The 14924-nt window shown below is 35.0% G+C and overlaps 1 protein-coding gene across 1 annotated transcript in view; it reads left to right on the plus strand.

Moving 5' to 3' along the window:
- CDC40 (cell division cycle 40) overlaps positions 1 to 13608 on the plus strand; it is a 60582-nt gene extending 46974 nt beyond the window's left edge. Inside the window, exons 11-15 of the mRNA XM_001368619.4 lie at positions 144 to 259; positions 557 to 690; positions 2302 to 2378; positions 9172 to 9316; positions 11804 to 13608. Of these exons, the coding sequence (XP_001368656.1) occupies positions 144 to 259; positions 557 to 690; positions 2302 to 2378; positions 9172 to 9316; positions 11804 to 11981 (650 nt within the window). The 3' untranslated portion in view covers positions 11982 to 13608. The remainder of the gene's footprint in view (positions 1 to 143; positions 260 to 556; positions 691 to 2301; positions 2379 to 9171; positions 9317 to 11803) is intronic.
- The last annotated feature ends 1316 nt before the right edge of the window (positions 13609 to 14924 follow it).

The following is a 14924-nucleotide window of genomic DNA, read 5'->3' on the forward strand; positions in this document are numbered from 1 at the left end:
ATTTGAGTAGAAAAGTAATATAGCCAAAAAATTTTAAAACAGACAAGCTATTCTTCATGAATGTTTTCTTATGTCAATAGGCTTAACTCCAAGTTCACTTTTAAATGGTTTGACTGACAGGTAATTTGGGATTTTGGTTTTAGGTCAGTGTATATCAAGATTTACAAACCGGAAAGTTCCTTATTGTGTTAAATTTAATCCTGATGAAGATAAACAGAATCTCTTTGTGGCTGGTATGTCAGATAAGAAGATTGTACAAGTAAGTGTTTGTGAAATAAGTTCTCTTAATAGTTTAGACCTACATATATCATATTTGCAGCTGAGATTTCAAAGAAATTAACATAATATACAATCCGTGATTAGAATTTTTGTATTAAAAAAAAATCATTGGTTATAGATGCCATTTATTTTTGCTAAGAATCTACCAACTTTTGAGAACTTGATGTTAGTCTCCTTTTCCTATCTGCTTACTAGGCATGATGAGCTTTCATACTTTGTATTAATAATAATTGTGTACCATTTCTAACCTCTTTGTACTCTTCCCTTGAACCTTTAGTGGGACATCAGAAGTGGGGAGATTGTGCAAGAATATGATAGACATTTGGGAGCTGTCAACACCATTGTGTTTGTGGATGAAAATAGGCGATTTGTAAGCACTTCTGACGACAAGAGCCTACGAGTTTGGGAATGGTGAGTTTCCATCCTAGTGATGACTGACAGAATTGCTACTAAAGCAACAGAGAAATGGGCAGCCAAAGAGGAATCATCTTAAAAATTGCAGTCCTTTGAAAATAATGTCACATTGGTGTCTGCTGTCAGTGAGGTTTTTTTATTACTTCACTACCTAGAATTAAGGAAAATGAGAATGATACTGTTTCATCACATAAAGTATGCTCCTCCACCACCACTCCAAGTTGGTTGGTTTGTTTTTCCCCAGCAGTTTGTATAGGTTTTCATTGAATCACTGAATCATACATATATATATTTATTACCAGAGGAACAAATGTATCCTTTGGCCAGGTTCCCTTGTATCTTTAAATTAACTCATGGCCTTTCTCATAAGCTAAGAACAATTATGCGACTCTTAAATATAGATTATGACCATTGTAAACTGATTTAACTTATTGGCAATTTTAATAAATGATATGAATTATTTTTCCTAAAAGTTACCCATTTTCAAATAGAAGGATTTTTGTTTTGTATTTTTTAAGCAGTCTTCATTAAAAATCCATGAGAAGACAGAGCAGTCTTTTCTTTCCAAAGAATCTCAGAATTGGAGTTGCCTTAGAGGCCATCACGTCTGACTCCTCTATGTGAATAAGAATCCCCTCCCCCACAACACATCCAACAAGTGCTCACCCAGCCTTTGATTTGTCTCCTTTTCAAGAGAGACATCTTCAAACTGAGCATTTTTTACTTTCAAAATTGCATAAGATAAGTGATTGTCATTATGTTGTTATGTATCTGGGTGGAAAATGGAATACAGCTATATGTAAGTAGGAAAATGTAAAATACAGCTATAGCTAACAATCTTTACTCAAGTCCTGTTCCCATGTTTCATGATGATGTGACAGTGACTCAAGGGTTTTCATAGACTAGTGCCAGCAGAGTACAAATTCTGCTAAGTCCTACCAGCCAGAAAAACTTTGATTATGGGCTCAACAAAGGACTATGATGGTTTATAGAAGGACCATCTGGCCAGGTACAAAATGATTTGCTACATAGGTTGACCACTTTTTTTAGCTATTTTGGCTGTCTTGATTGGCAGTTAATTGATTAAAATGGAAACTGAATCTATATTCTTTTTCAAATTAAAAATGTGTTCCAATCTGTTCACCGGCCTACGTCATTAACACAATGTTAGTTGTAATTTTGATGTAGTTATCAATAAAACTGTTGTTAATAGTTTTCTTTTTCCAAGAAACCCCATGAGGAAGATTGTCAGTCAGTATTTTTTAGTTCCAATACTATTCCAGCATTTCTTAATCTGTTAACCCCTTGTGTTTCATGGTTTTCTTTTTTCTTAATGGTAAACAATTTAAACATTTTTTAAAAAAAACCCAATCTGCTATCTTAGAATCAGTACTGAGTACCAGTTCTAAGGGAGAAGAATGACAAGGACGAGACAGTTGGGGTTGTGACATGCCAAGGGTCACAACACAAAGAAATGTCTGAGGCCAAATTTGAACCCAGGGCCTCCCATCTCTAGGCCTGGCATCTAGCCACTTTGCCACCTACTGTCCCATTTTTTCTTTAGAAGAAATTTCTTCATTTTTCTCACCTCTCTTCCTTGGTTTGCAGGGACATCCCTGTAGATTTCAAGTATATAGCAGAACCCAGCATGCATTCGATGCCTGCAGTGACTTTGTCTCCAAATGGTAAGTGCAAGATTCATATTTTGGAATGAAGACATAGAACTCAATGTACTTTTGCCAATTCTGAAGACTTTACAATTCCTTTTTTCATTACCATTGTGCTATATATATTTATAAACTTTTGTGGTATTATAGATGCTTTAACTGATTCAGTACATGAATCACCCACCATGCTATTTTGTATATTTAAAGAAATAAATCCAGTGATTTACAGTTAGTTTTTGCTAAGTCCCTAAGGATTTACAAATGAAAATTAGAACATATTTTTTCTCTAGTTTTTCTACAGACAGAATTCCTTTTGGCAACTCATTTAATATAATAAATCAGCTTTGTCTTAATCTAGTTTCCCACTTGAAGGCTTTCAGGATTAAACAAAAAAGCTTTTCTGGAACAAAAGTAGAAAATATGTCACTCTTTTGTGAATCATTTTGCAATATACCTTTGTCTACCCTTAAATTTATAGGGTAATACTAGTAAGGGGATTCATTCTGCCAATGAAGAGTGGCATCTATTTTATGTCTTAGAAAATTTGCCAGGGGTGGGGGAGACTTAGAGGTTGAATGATTCATGTAGTATGTCACAAGAAGAATTGATCTAAGTGCTTCCTAAATCTGAGACTGGTTCTCTATCCATTGTGATATGATAACCTTTTTAAATTGCTTGAAACAAATGTTTTTCCCCCCTATTCAAGGATATTTTATCTTCCCAATTACATATAACAATTTTCAAAATACATTCTGTGAAATTATAAGAGCCAACTTGTCTTCTTTCTCTCCTCGTCTTAGAGATGGTAAACAATTTGATCTGGGTTATACATGTACTATCATACAAAATATACTTCCATATTGGTCATTGTTTTAAAAGAATATTCATAATATAAAACCTGAAGATAAAACCATAAATAAACTAATATGAAAAACAGTATCTTTTGATCTGCATCTGATTCCAACAGCTCTTTCTGTAGAAGTTCATAGCATTCTTTGTCAAAAGTCTTTCAGAATTATCCTAAATCATTGTATTACTAAAAGAGTAGCTAAATCTTTCACAGTTCCACAGTATTGTTACTGTACAGGTACAATATTCTTCGGGTTCTGCTTATTTCACTCTGCATCAGTTCATGTAGATCTTTCTAGCTTATTCTGAAATCATTCTCATATACCACAATTTGTTCAGCCAATCCTCATATCCTTTGACCACTTGTCAATTGGGTAATGACTTCTATTCTTATAAATTTAACTTGGTAATACTGTCTAGCTCTTGTGTGATCATACATTCTTCCCTTTTCCATTGATCTGCTAGGTAAACTATTCTATGTTCTCCTAATTTACTTCTGAAATCACTCTTTAAGTCTAAACCATATACCCATCTTGATATTATCTTGGTATACAGGGTGTGAGATATTGGTTTATACTAGTTTCTGCCATACTATTTTCTAGTTTTCCCAGCAGTTTTTGTTAGTGAATTCTTATCCCAAAAGCTGGGGTTTTCAAGTTGATCAAACTCTAAGTTGCTAGTCATTTATCCTTTTATATTGTGTAGCTATTCCATTGATCTACTATTTCTTAGCTAGTACCAGACTGTTTTGATGATTACTGCTTTATTTTTGAGAATTTGAAATGTGGTACTGCCAGGCTACCTTCCTTCACATTTTTTTTCATTTGTTCCCTTGATATTCTTGAACTTTTATTCTTCCAGATGAACTTTGTTGTTATTTTTTTCTAGTGCTATAAAATAATTGTTTTGTAGTTTTCTTGGTATAGCACTGAATAAATAAATTTAATTACGTAGAATTGTCATTTTTATTATATTAGCTCTGCCTACCTATGAGCAGTTAATATTTTTCCAATTGTTTAGATCTCCTTTTATTTGTATGAAAAGTGTTCTCTAATTGTGTTCATATAATTCCTGTGTTTGCTTGGCAAGTAGATTCCCAGGTATTTTATATTGTCTAGAGTTATTTTAAATAGTAATTCTTTTTTTGTCTCTTGCTGCTAGACTTGGTAATATCTAGAAATGCTGATAATTTAGATGGGTTTATTTTGCATCCTGCAACTTTACTAAAATTATTTCAACTAGTTTTTTAATTGATCTCTAAATATACCATCATATCATCTGCATAGAGTGATAGTTTGGTTTCCTTGTTACTTATTTTAATTTCTTCAACTTCTTATCTTTTATTGCTAAAGCTAGCATTTGAAATACAGTATTAAATAATAATGGTGATAATGGGCATCTTTGCTTTACCTTGATCTTATTGGAAAGCTTTCTAACTTATACCCTTGGCTGATGGTTTTTTAGGTAGATAGCACTTATTTTAAGGAATGGTCCACTTATTCATACACTTTGTATCATTTTTATAGGAATAGGTATCATTTTGTCGGAGGTTTTTTCTGCTATTAAGATAATCATGTGAATTCTGTTAGTTTTGTTATTGATATGGTCAATTATACTGATAGTTTTCCTAATATTAAACCAGCCCTACAGTCCTGATGTAAATTACACCTGGTCATAGTGAATGAACTTTGTGATAATTTGCTGTAGTCTCCATGATGATATTTTATTTATGCATCTATATTCATAAATGGTATTGGCCTATAATTTTCTTTTTCTGTTTTTGCTCTTCCTGGCTTGGGTAACAGTACCATATTTGTGTAATGAAAAGAATTTGGTAGGATTCTTTCTCTGCCTATTTTCCCAGGTAGTTGAGATAGTATAGGTATTAATTGTTCTTTAAAAAGTTAGTTAGAATTCACTTGTGAATCCGTCTGGCTATGGTGATATTTTCTTAGGGAGTTCACTGATAGCTTGTTCAGTTTCTTTTTGTGAAATGGAATTAAGTATTCTATTTCTTCTTTTGTTAATCTGGTCAATTTATATTTTTGTAAATATTCATCCATCTCACCTAGATTGTTATTCATATATAATTGGGAAAAATAGTTCCTAATGCTTGCTTTAATTTCCTCTTTCTTGGTGGTTGATTCACCCTTAAAATTTTTGACACTGGTTATTAGACTTTCTTCCTTTTTTAAATCAAATTAACCAATGCTCTATCTATTTTATTTGCTTTTTCAGAAAACTAACTCCCAGTCTTTTTAGTTTTATGGTTCTCTTGCTTTCAATTCATTTCTCCTTTAATTTTTAGGACTTCCAATTTAATCTTTAACTGGGGATTTTGAATTTGTTCTTTATCTTTTTTTTTCTAGTTACATGCCCAATTCATTGATCTACTTTTTTCTTTATCTTATTGATATGAACATTTAGAGATATAAAATTTCCCCCAAGTACTGCTTTGGCTGTCTCTCATGAATTTTGATATATTTTCTCCTCATTGTGTTTCTCCTTAATGTAATTATTGAGTCTTTCTATAATTTTTTCTTTGACCCACCCCCTTTTAAGACTTAGATTTTAATTTCCAATTAATTTTTTGTTTTTCCTTGGACCTTTATTGGTTATAATTTTTATTGCATTATCTGAAGATGCATTTATTAATTCTGCTTTTCTGCATTTAATTGTAAAGTTTTTATACCCTAATACATGGTCAGTTTTTGTGTAGGTACCATATACTGCTGAAAAGAAGATCTATTCCTTTCTATTCACATTCAATTTTCTCCAGATCTGTTAGTTCTAACTTTTCTAAAATTTTTATTCATTTCTTTCTTGTTTATTTTTTAGCTTGATTCATCTAGATCTGGAAGGGATATTGAGATCCCTAACTAGTATAGTTTTACTATATGTGTCTTTCTGAAGCTCAGTTAATTTCTCCTTTAAAAATTTGGAGGCTATACCATTTGGTGCATATATGTTTAGTATTGATATTTACTTCATTGTCTGTGGTACTTTTAAGCAAAATGTAATTTCCTTATCTCTTAATTAGATCTATTTTTACTTTGGCTTTGTCTGAGATGATTGTTAATTGTTACTCCTGTTTTGTTTTTTTAACTTTAGATGATGCACAATAAATTCTGCTCCATTCCCTTACCTTTACTCTGTCTGTTTCCCTGCTTCAGATATATTTCTTGTAAATAACATACCATAGGGTTCTGGTTTTTTTATCCATTCTGATATCCACTTCTGTTTTATGGGTGAGTTCATCCCATTCACATTCACAGTTATGATTACCAACTGTTTATTCCCCTCCATCTTATTTTTCCCCTCTGATCCTGCTCCTCCTCCTCCTCCCTCCTGTTACTCTGTCTCTCCTCACAAGTGTTTTGCTTTTTTTAATCATCACCTCCTATCTCCCCATCCCTTCTATCACACCCCTCCCCCTCACCTTGTCTTATTCCCCTCCTACTTCTCTATAGGGTAAGGTAGGAGTCTGTACCTAAATACGTGTGCTTGTTATTCCCTCTCTGAGCCAGTTATGAGGACAGTAAGGTATAAGCAATTTTAAGAAACTTTTCTTCATTGGATTTTTGTGCCTCTTTTTCCTTTTGGTCAAATCTGCTTTGTATTGATTTCATTTGACTTCTCCATTTTTCCTTTACCTCTCTTCATTGATTTTTGAAATCCTTTTTTGAGCTCTTCCAGAGCTTGACACCAATTCATAATTTTCTTTGAAACTGCATATCTACTTTGCTTTCACTGTCCCCTTCTGAGTTAGTGCCTTGCTCTTCTTTGTCTCCCTAAAAATTTTATGTGTAGGTATATTTTTGATGTTTGCTTATTTCCCCAGCCTTTTTCTTGAGTTTTACTTTTATCCTAAAGGTGGACTCTATTCTCAGAATAGAGGAGGCATTCTTGAACTTCCTTGCTACTGCTATCCTTAGCTCTATTTCTAGATTTTTGCAAGTTTCAGTCCTTCCAAGGTTGATATGATAGCCTATAAGCTGGGACCTCTGAAAGCCATCTCTCATTGCTGATTCAGTCACCCCCAGGACTGCGGATGACTTGCAAAGATCAGAGCACTGTGAGCTACTCTGTGCTGGGGCTCAGGGTCTAGCCTTAGGCTTGAGCAGGGGCTTTGGACCTCACTCTGGGCTTGATCAGGTCAGGCATAATGTGCATTGCCTTGCCCTAGGATTTGTAACCTGGCTTTGAGCTAGGATAGGGGTTTACACAGAACAGGCATACTTTGTGGAGTGATTTGGACTAGGATTCTGGATCCTACTATGAAGGCTCTGGGCCTCCCCTTGGCCTTGCACCAGCTAGCAAACTTGCCAACTTCCTTGTGCTGGGGTTTGGGCAAGGGCTTAGCTCCTACTTCTGGGCCCACACCAGCCAAGTATACTGCAGACTACCCTGTGCTAGGGCTTAGGGCCTCATTGCCAGCTTGCACTAAGGCTTGTAATATTAAGTAGTGTGCATGAGGTTACATTGCTGTTGACTTGGGCAGGATCTTGATGTTGGCTTGGTCCCAGGTTCAGAACCTGGAACAGTAGATGTGGGGTCGGGCTTGCCGTTGGCTTGCACTGGTGCTCCTTGGTGGAGCCTTGCTGTGGGCTACACTCCCTTCTTTCAAGTTGTTTTCTGCAGAAAAGTTGCTTCACTCCATCCCCTTGTTGGTTCTTTCATTCTAGTATTCATTTTGAAACATTATTTTGAGATTGGTTGGAGAGGATTTGAGTGGTTAGAACTTTCTCTCCTTCTACTCTGCCATCTTGGCTTGAAACAAATCTTTTTAATGATTATATAATTACATAGACTTTTCTAGCCTTATTACCTATAATGTATATTAGGCTCCTGCCAATTCAGTCAACAAACTCCTCCCTGAACTTGACATGCCTTCTCATTGCATTTTTCATACAGACCATCCCCCATGCTTGGAATACCATTTTTTCTTACACTTTTGAAAGCCTGGTATTTCGAAGTTTTGCTCAGGTGCCACCTCCTTCATTGAAGCCCTTCCTGCTTCAGTTCCCAAGCTGAAATTGCTTAAGATTTCCTTGATATATTTTGTCTCTCCTTTACCCTTTTAACACTCTACCTTGTTTTATACTTATCTGTGTAATGGTCTAAGTTCTCTACACCTCCTTTAGAGTAAAGCTGATGTCTTTTTTTAAATCTCTGACTTCATACCTAGCACAGTCCTTTATACCTTTATCTAATAAATGTTTGTTCTATTAAATTGAATAGATATGATTTTGAATGCTTAGTTTAAATAAACTTTCATACAACTTTTTCATTAAGATCTTACAATTTGAAGTCAAGTTTTCTTTGTACTACACCTTGCTGCCTATGTGGACCTTAGTTTCCTCATCTCTAAAATGAGGGGTCCAACTAATGACTGAAGGTGCCTGTCCATTTAAAATTCTCTGAAAATTCTTTCACCCTCTTTACCTGTTAAGTGCCACCTCTTTAGGAAGCCTTGAACCTCACCCAAGTAGCTCCTTCAATCTTCCAAGCAATCTTCCGCTTACGACTTTACATAAAGCCTTATTTTGCAACTCCTCAGGGTATTATCATGTTATATTTTATTTGTACATGTCATATCTCCCTGTTAAACTGGGGCAGAGACTATATCTTGGCTAAATTTCGAGTCTCCCCTACACCTAGCACACAGTTCGCTGTACTTAGATGCTCAGTAGGTGCTTAATAAATGTTATTCAGATGGAGTTACATGAGCAAAAACAACCATTTAATAAGGGGAAAAACAAGATCTATAGCTTAACTTTGTAGCATTGAAAGCTGATGGTATGACTGCAGGATTCTCCAAGAAATAGATGACATAAGTTTCTTGTTGCTAGTGATTTTGAATAATTAGAAAAAAATAATGTTTTTTTCCCCCATGAAATGTTATAACCCTTTTTGGTATTTTTTCTCCCAAACTTTTCTCATATCATTGTTTGCCTTTCAGGGAAATGGCTGGCATGTCAGTCCATGGACAATCAGATTTTGATTTTTGGAGCACAGAACCGATTCAGATTAAATAAGAAAAAAATATTTAAAGGGCATATGGTGGCAGGATATGCTTGTCAGGTGGACTTTTCCCCGGACATGAGGTATGTATAAATCTTCCTTTCTCTTCTCCTGCCTACTCTGAGAGGGAGAGAAGGAGAGAGGGAGAGGAAGGGAGAGGGGGAGGAAGGGCAGAGAGAGACAGAGATAGAGAACATGCTGATATTGCCTGTGTACGTGTACATATAGAGGACATGCTGATATTGCCTGAAATAAAAGTGAAAGCAAGTTATGAAACTAATACTCATCTTTTACTGATGCACAGAATTATAAAAATGGGAGGGACTTCCTAAATCACTGAACAACTTCTCCAAAGCCAGGCCTTCCCCCTATAACTTTTCTGACATGGTCAGTCATTTGTATTCTTCTTGAAGGTGTTTAGAAAGGGAAAATTCATTTCATTCTAAAGCAGACCCATTCATTTTGATGCATTTCCTACTTGTTAGGAATATCTTACTGACATCACTCTGAAATGTCTCTTTGTACTACTACCCTCCCGTCCCATGGAATTTGTGCCTTATTCCTCTGGATCCAAGTAGAGTGAGTCTTAATCCCTTATCTATAATGACTCTTGAGGTATTTGATGATATTTATCAAAACTTTTCACCTTATCTCCACCTCCTAGTCTTTTTTCTTCTGAATAAACATCTCTAGTCCTTTTAACTAGTTCTCATATAACATGGTTTCCATTTCCCTTAATGTCATGTCTCCTTCCTTTGGACATGCCAGGATCATTCCTTAAATGTAACCCTAGAATTGAATATTAATACTGCAGTTATTTTCTGACTGGGCCAGCGGATAGTAGAAGTATCACCTATCTCATCCTAGATGCTATTATTATGGAATATCATAAGTTAGACCTGGAAGGTACTTTCAGAATCATCTGGTTCAACCCCTTCATTTTCTAGATGGGAAAACTTGAGATTCAGAGCAAGGAATCATCTTCCTAAGGACATCAGGCAAAGCCAAGATCAGAACCTAGATCCCAATCCCAGATCCAAAGCTTGTTTTCCTATGCCAGGTTGTCATTGCAGTAAAAAGGAAGTAGAGCTATGCATGTACAGGGTATAGCAGCTCCCATCATGTTCTGCTTCTTTGCATAGCTACCACAAGGCCAAAGGCCTCAGCCTTCCAACAGGGGCATCTCTGGGCTGGTGTGTCCCTAAAAATGGCCATGAAGTTTTGTAGTGTATAAATGGAGATTATGAACCTTTGGACTTCATCCCCCAGAAGTCCCTTAGTATTTCCAAAAATTCCCTTTAATTTCTCCTGTGCCTCCATGTTTGTGTGGTCATGTTATTGTTTTAGAAGTTCAGTAGCTCCTCCCTGTCTCTTCTTCTCTTGCAAGTGGGCTAGGTGTTTTAGGTAGCTTTTACTCTAGTTGTTATTAATAAACTTTATAACATACAATACTTTAGTTATTGTATATTAATTTTAAAACCCACAATAGCTTCATTCTTGGCTTAAATTTTAATATACAGTAGGACCTTGTTTTACATGAACTCAACATAAGCAAAGTGGAATTGAGGTAGACATGATTGGCTAAAAATAAATAAAGGCAAAAATATACATAAAAAAATTTTAAATTATGCACTAAATCCATTATTCCAAGCAGCATAAAGTCTCCAACAGTTTGCCCAATCACATTCTCACTCTGAGAAGTTAGTATGAGTTATTACATTAGCTCCTATATCAGTCTTTGACCAGAGTTCTTGCTTGTAACAAGTCATGTCCATGTCAGAGCTGTGCTTCTCTTTGTTTCATTAGTTATTAATAATAGCCCCAATGTATAAGAATAGTGATGCTGGGAGCTCAAGAAAAGTTATAAAGTGCCTATGTTCCTATAAGAAACATTAAATAATGGGGTTTGCAAGTCTGGGCAATTTTCAGCTTATGTAAAGGGTCTTGAAATGTGTTGGTTGCATAAAATGAGGTCCTGCTATATCTGGAAGGTGTCAAGATCTGTGCACCAGCTAACTCGAGTCCATTTGGACCTTACATTACCAGACAAATTTAGTCTGGCTCATTGACTTTGGATCCAGCAATAATCATCAAGAAAATGAAAGTGGTGATTCTTGGTCTGGAATCAGGTTGTGTTATTCCCAAAGGTGGAAGAGGAGGGCAAACATAATGCTAGTAGCTGAGAGGCCTGGTGGACTAGAGGACACTTGTGGGGCCCTCTTCTGTTCTCTTGGACTTATTCCAATCCTACTAATTTATACCTCTCACCCTCCCTTCACCCAGGTTATAAAAAGCCTTAGGGTCTCCAAAGGAAACCATTCTATCCTGAAAAAAAAACAGCAACTTCAGAGCAATGCTTATGTTACAATCTGATTTCCCTGGAATGCACTTTCTCTGAAACAGTTTACATTGTGGAAATTGATAGCATATCACTCTTGGTGGATTTTTATGTAATTTAAGGATCAGGGGGTTTTTGGTGTTAAGATGAGAAAGCTCAAAGAAATAAATTTCCCATTTATCTTGAATTTAAAACATTTGAATAATTTGAACTTGTTTTCCTTCCCATGCAGCTACGTGATATCAGGAGATGGAAATGGAAAATTAAATATTTGGGACTGGAAGACTACAAAACTCTATAGTCGATTTAAAGCTCATGATAAAGTATGCATTGGTGCTGTGTGGCACCCACATGAAACATCTAAGGTTATAACTTGTGGCTGGGATGGTCTTATTAAATTATGGGATTAACTTTTTTATTTGATAACATATTTAACTATATTTGATTATTAAATGTGTTGGGTGACAGTTTCTGTTTCACAGATATATGCTCTTTACACAGACTTCTGACTCAGTACAAATATAGAATTCATTTTGTAACTTCGATTTATGTAATTTCATTCTGGTCTTTATAGATGTCACTGAAATAAGTAAGTAATGCCTTTTGTCATCCCTTTCTTTCCAATCACCAAGGCTTACAATCAGTTACCAGTTGTGAAAACTTTTTGATTCATATGTTTTATAGCTATCTCCTTACTGTTCATGGAATCCACCTGGTCTTCTTCCCTGGATTTTGTGATTCCTGACAGTTGAAGTATTAAATGAACATCTAATTCTGAGGGACCAAACACATGGTCTCCAACAAAGCAAAATATAAAGACCTCAGTTATGATTTCATTGTACATAAAGCTAAAGGAAGAACAAGCTAATAGATGAATGGCTTTTCTTTTCCTCTACTCTTTTCTAGTATCCAGTTCCAGTATAAGTCTCCTTGTGAGCTCTATTATTTCTCCATGGGATCCTCTTTTTGAATCTCTTCAGTTGTAAGTCATCACTTTGGCTTAATTAACATAAATAGTCACGAAGTAAAGAACCGACCGAAGTCTTTCTTGACTTTCCCAATGCAGGCAAATCAATTCCCTTTAATCATAAAGTTAAATTATTTCTGAACATTAACTCATGTGGAGGAGAAACTGGATCTACATTATTGTGTCACAAAAGTATACAAATATGTAATTCTACTTTCAGGAACATAACTCCTGATTGACACAAATCATTTGAGAACATATGACAGTCTTTTGAAGCACTTTAATTTTGACAAGCCATCTCCTTTTATTATTTTCTATGAAACTAGTTTTTGATTTTTCAAAAGTGTAACCTGAGATAAATAGAAAGGGTACCATGTTGAAAAAGACTAGATTACCTAGTCAAGTGGATGGCTACCTAGGATGCTGAGCTGAAGACCAAGGGAAGCTAAGGGTCACCAACCCTGAATGCATTAAGTACTCAGTCTACTTCTTAGAACATTTACTATTAAGCACATGTATGCTATCATTATAAAACTTGTAGAAATGTGTGATCTTTGCCCTCATGGAAATTTCATTTTTAAAGAACGTGGCACCTCTGGGCCAACAACTACACATAAAGATGTTTTTGTTTCTCCTGTGCTAAAAGTAAAATTTAGAAGAGAATAAAAGAAAAGAAATAGCATAAAGGGGAGAGATTCTTTGTTGGGTATTGCTCACTCAAAGAAATAAAGTCTATCTGAACTACAGATAGTCTCCATCTGCCAGGCAGAGGTGGTTGTCTAATTTCCCAAGTGGGAAGTATGCAGGCAAATTCTTACCCTGAACTTTAGTCTGAATGTTAGCTATTAACAAATGTGAATTATTGATTTGTGATGAGACAAAGAGCTAATCATAGGCTTAAAACTACATCTTGTTCAGTACCAGAATTGTGTGTACTACAAATTGTATTTTCTAAAACTTAGATAGTTATTGTATAGTGTTTTTTGACTGTTTCTAGACTAAATAATTGTACATAAAAGTTCTCTTTTTAAAGAGCCTATTTTTAAATATATCTTTTTACAGAAAAATTACCATAGTGTTGTATTTATCTTTATTTTCCTTTTAGTTGAACAAGACTGAACTTGGTAACCCCAGCTGCAGTGTGAATCCACACTGTGAACAATATTTAAATTAGTTATTTTATTTTTACCAAGACACTGATGCTTTAAGAGGGGTGTGTTTGGTTATATTAATTGGCTAGCTCAACAACAAAAATCATAGAGGAATGCCTTAGAAAAATGAAATTTATCCTTTGAGTTCTGCGAAGACCATGACAAATCATCACATCTTATAAGATGAGAAAACTCATTCTCTTAATATGATAGACATATTTGAATTGTTCTAAATTGTGATGTTATACTGCTGCTGCTATAATAAGTGTTGTTTTATTATAAATGAAAGACGAGGAGTAGGTGAAATTTTAGCCCAGTGGTTAGGATTATAAAGGGTGATCACAATTTCAACAGAAGGATCCGAGACCCAATACAAATAAATTATCTTTTAATGCAGATTAGGGGGGTGAGGAGGTGAGATGGAGAGAATTGTGCTTATCTAAGTATTGCTAGGCCAAAAGGGAGAACAACCTGCAAGTGACAGAATTTAAATTACCCAGAGTAAGAATGTGAATTGTCTAAAATACACCCTGAAATTTCAGAGGTTCTACTATATGCTGGGGGAAAAAAATGAAAAAAAAAGTAATGAATAATCCTTTTTAAACCAGACTTTAAGAAATTAAAAAAGAAATTATAGGTCCAGGAATTAATTCCTGTTAGTATTTCAAGACAATGTTTATCATTAATAATTTATTTCATGATTGATTCAGTATAGTTTTAAATTTTAACATATTATAATAGTGCCTTACCCACAGCAATCTCGTGATGCAAGTATTACAATTCTCCTTTTAAATAATATGCAAATAATTCAAATGTCATATGTAGACATGTCTTTAAGGTAAGCTAGCCCCCAAAAACAAGTCAAAAGTTTCCAGCTTACCATATTGACTTTGTATAATATATTCTATACATAAAAATGTTTAAACTACATCTCTAGGTAAGGAAAAGGAAAGACCTTAATTGTCAGACTGCTTCTTCCCATTATTTCAAAACTCATTATTTTGCCAGCTATTGGTAAAAGTGAAAATCATAGAAAACTATAAAATTGATCATAGCCAAAATAGGCAAGTTTTTAATGTTTGGTAAAAGCAGAACCAAGATGGCAGAGTAGTAGCAGGAAGCAATAGAGTGAGTTTGCCAAACAAATATAGAAAATGCACTAGACCAAATCCTGATAGGGAAATCCAAGAAAAAAGTCCTAGTGAGTTATTTTTCCAGCCCAAGACTGCATAGGA

Source organism: Monodelphis domestica, chromosome 2 (assembly GCF_027887165.1).
Source record: "Monodelphis domestica isolate mMonDom1 chromosome 2, mMonDom1.pri, whole genome shotgun sequence".
Classification (NCBI taxonomy): domain Eukaryota; kingdom Metazoa; phylum Chordata; class Mammalia; order Didelphimorphia; family Didelphidae; genus Monodelphis; species Monodelphis domestica.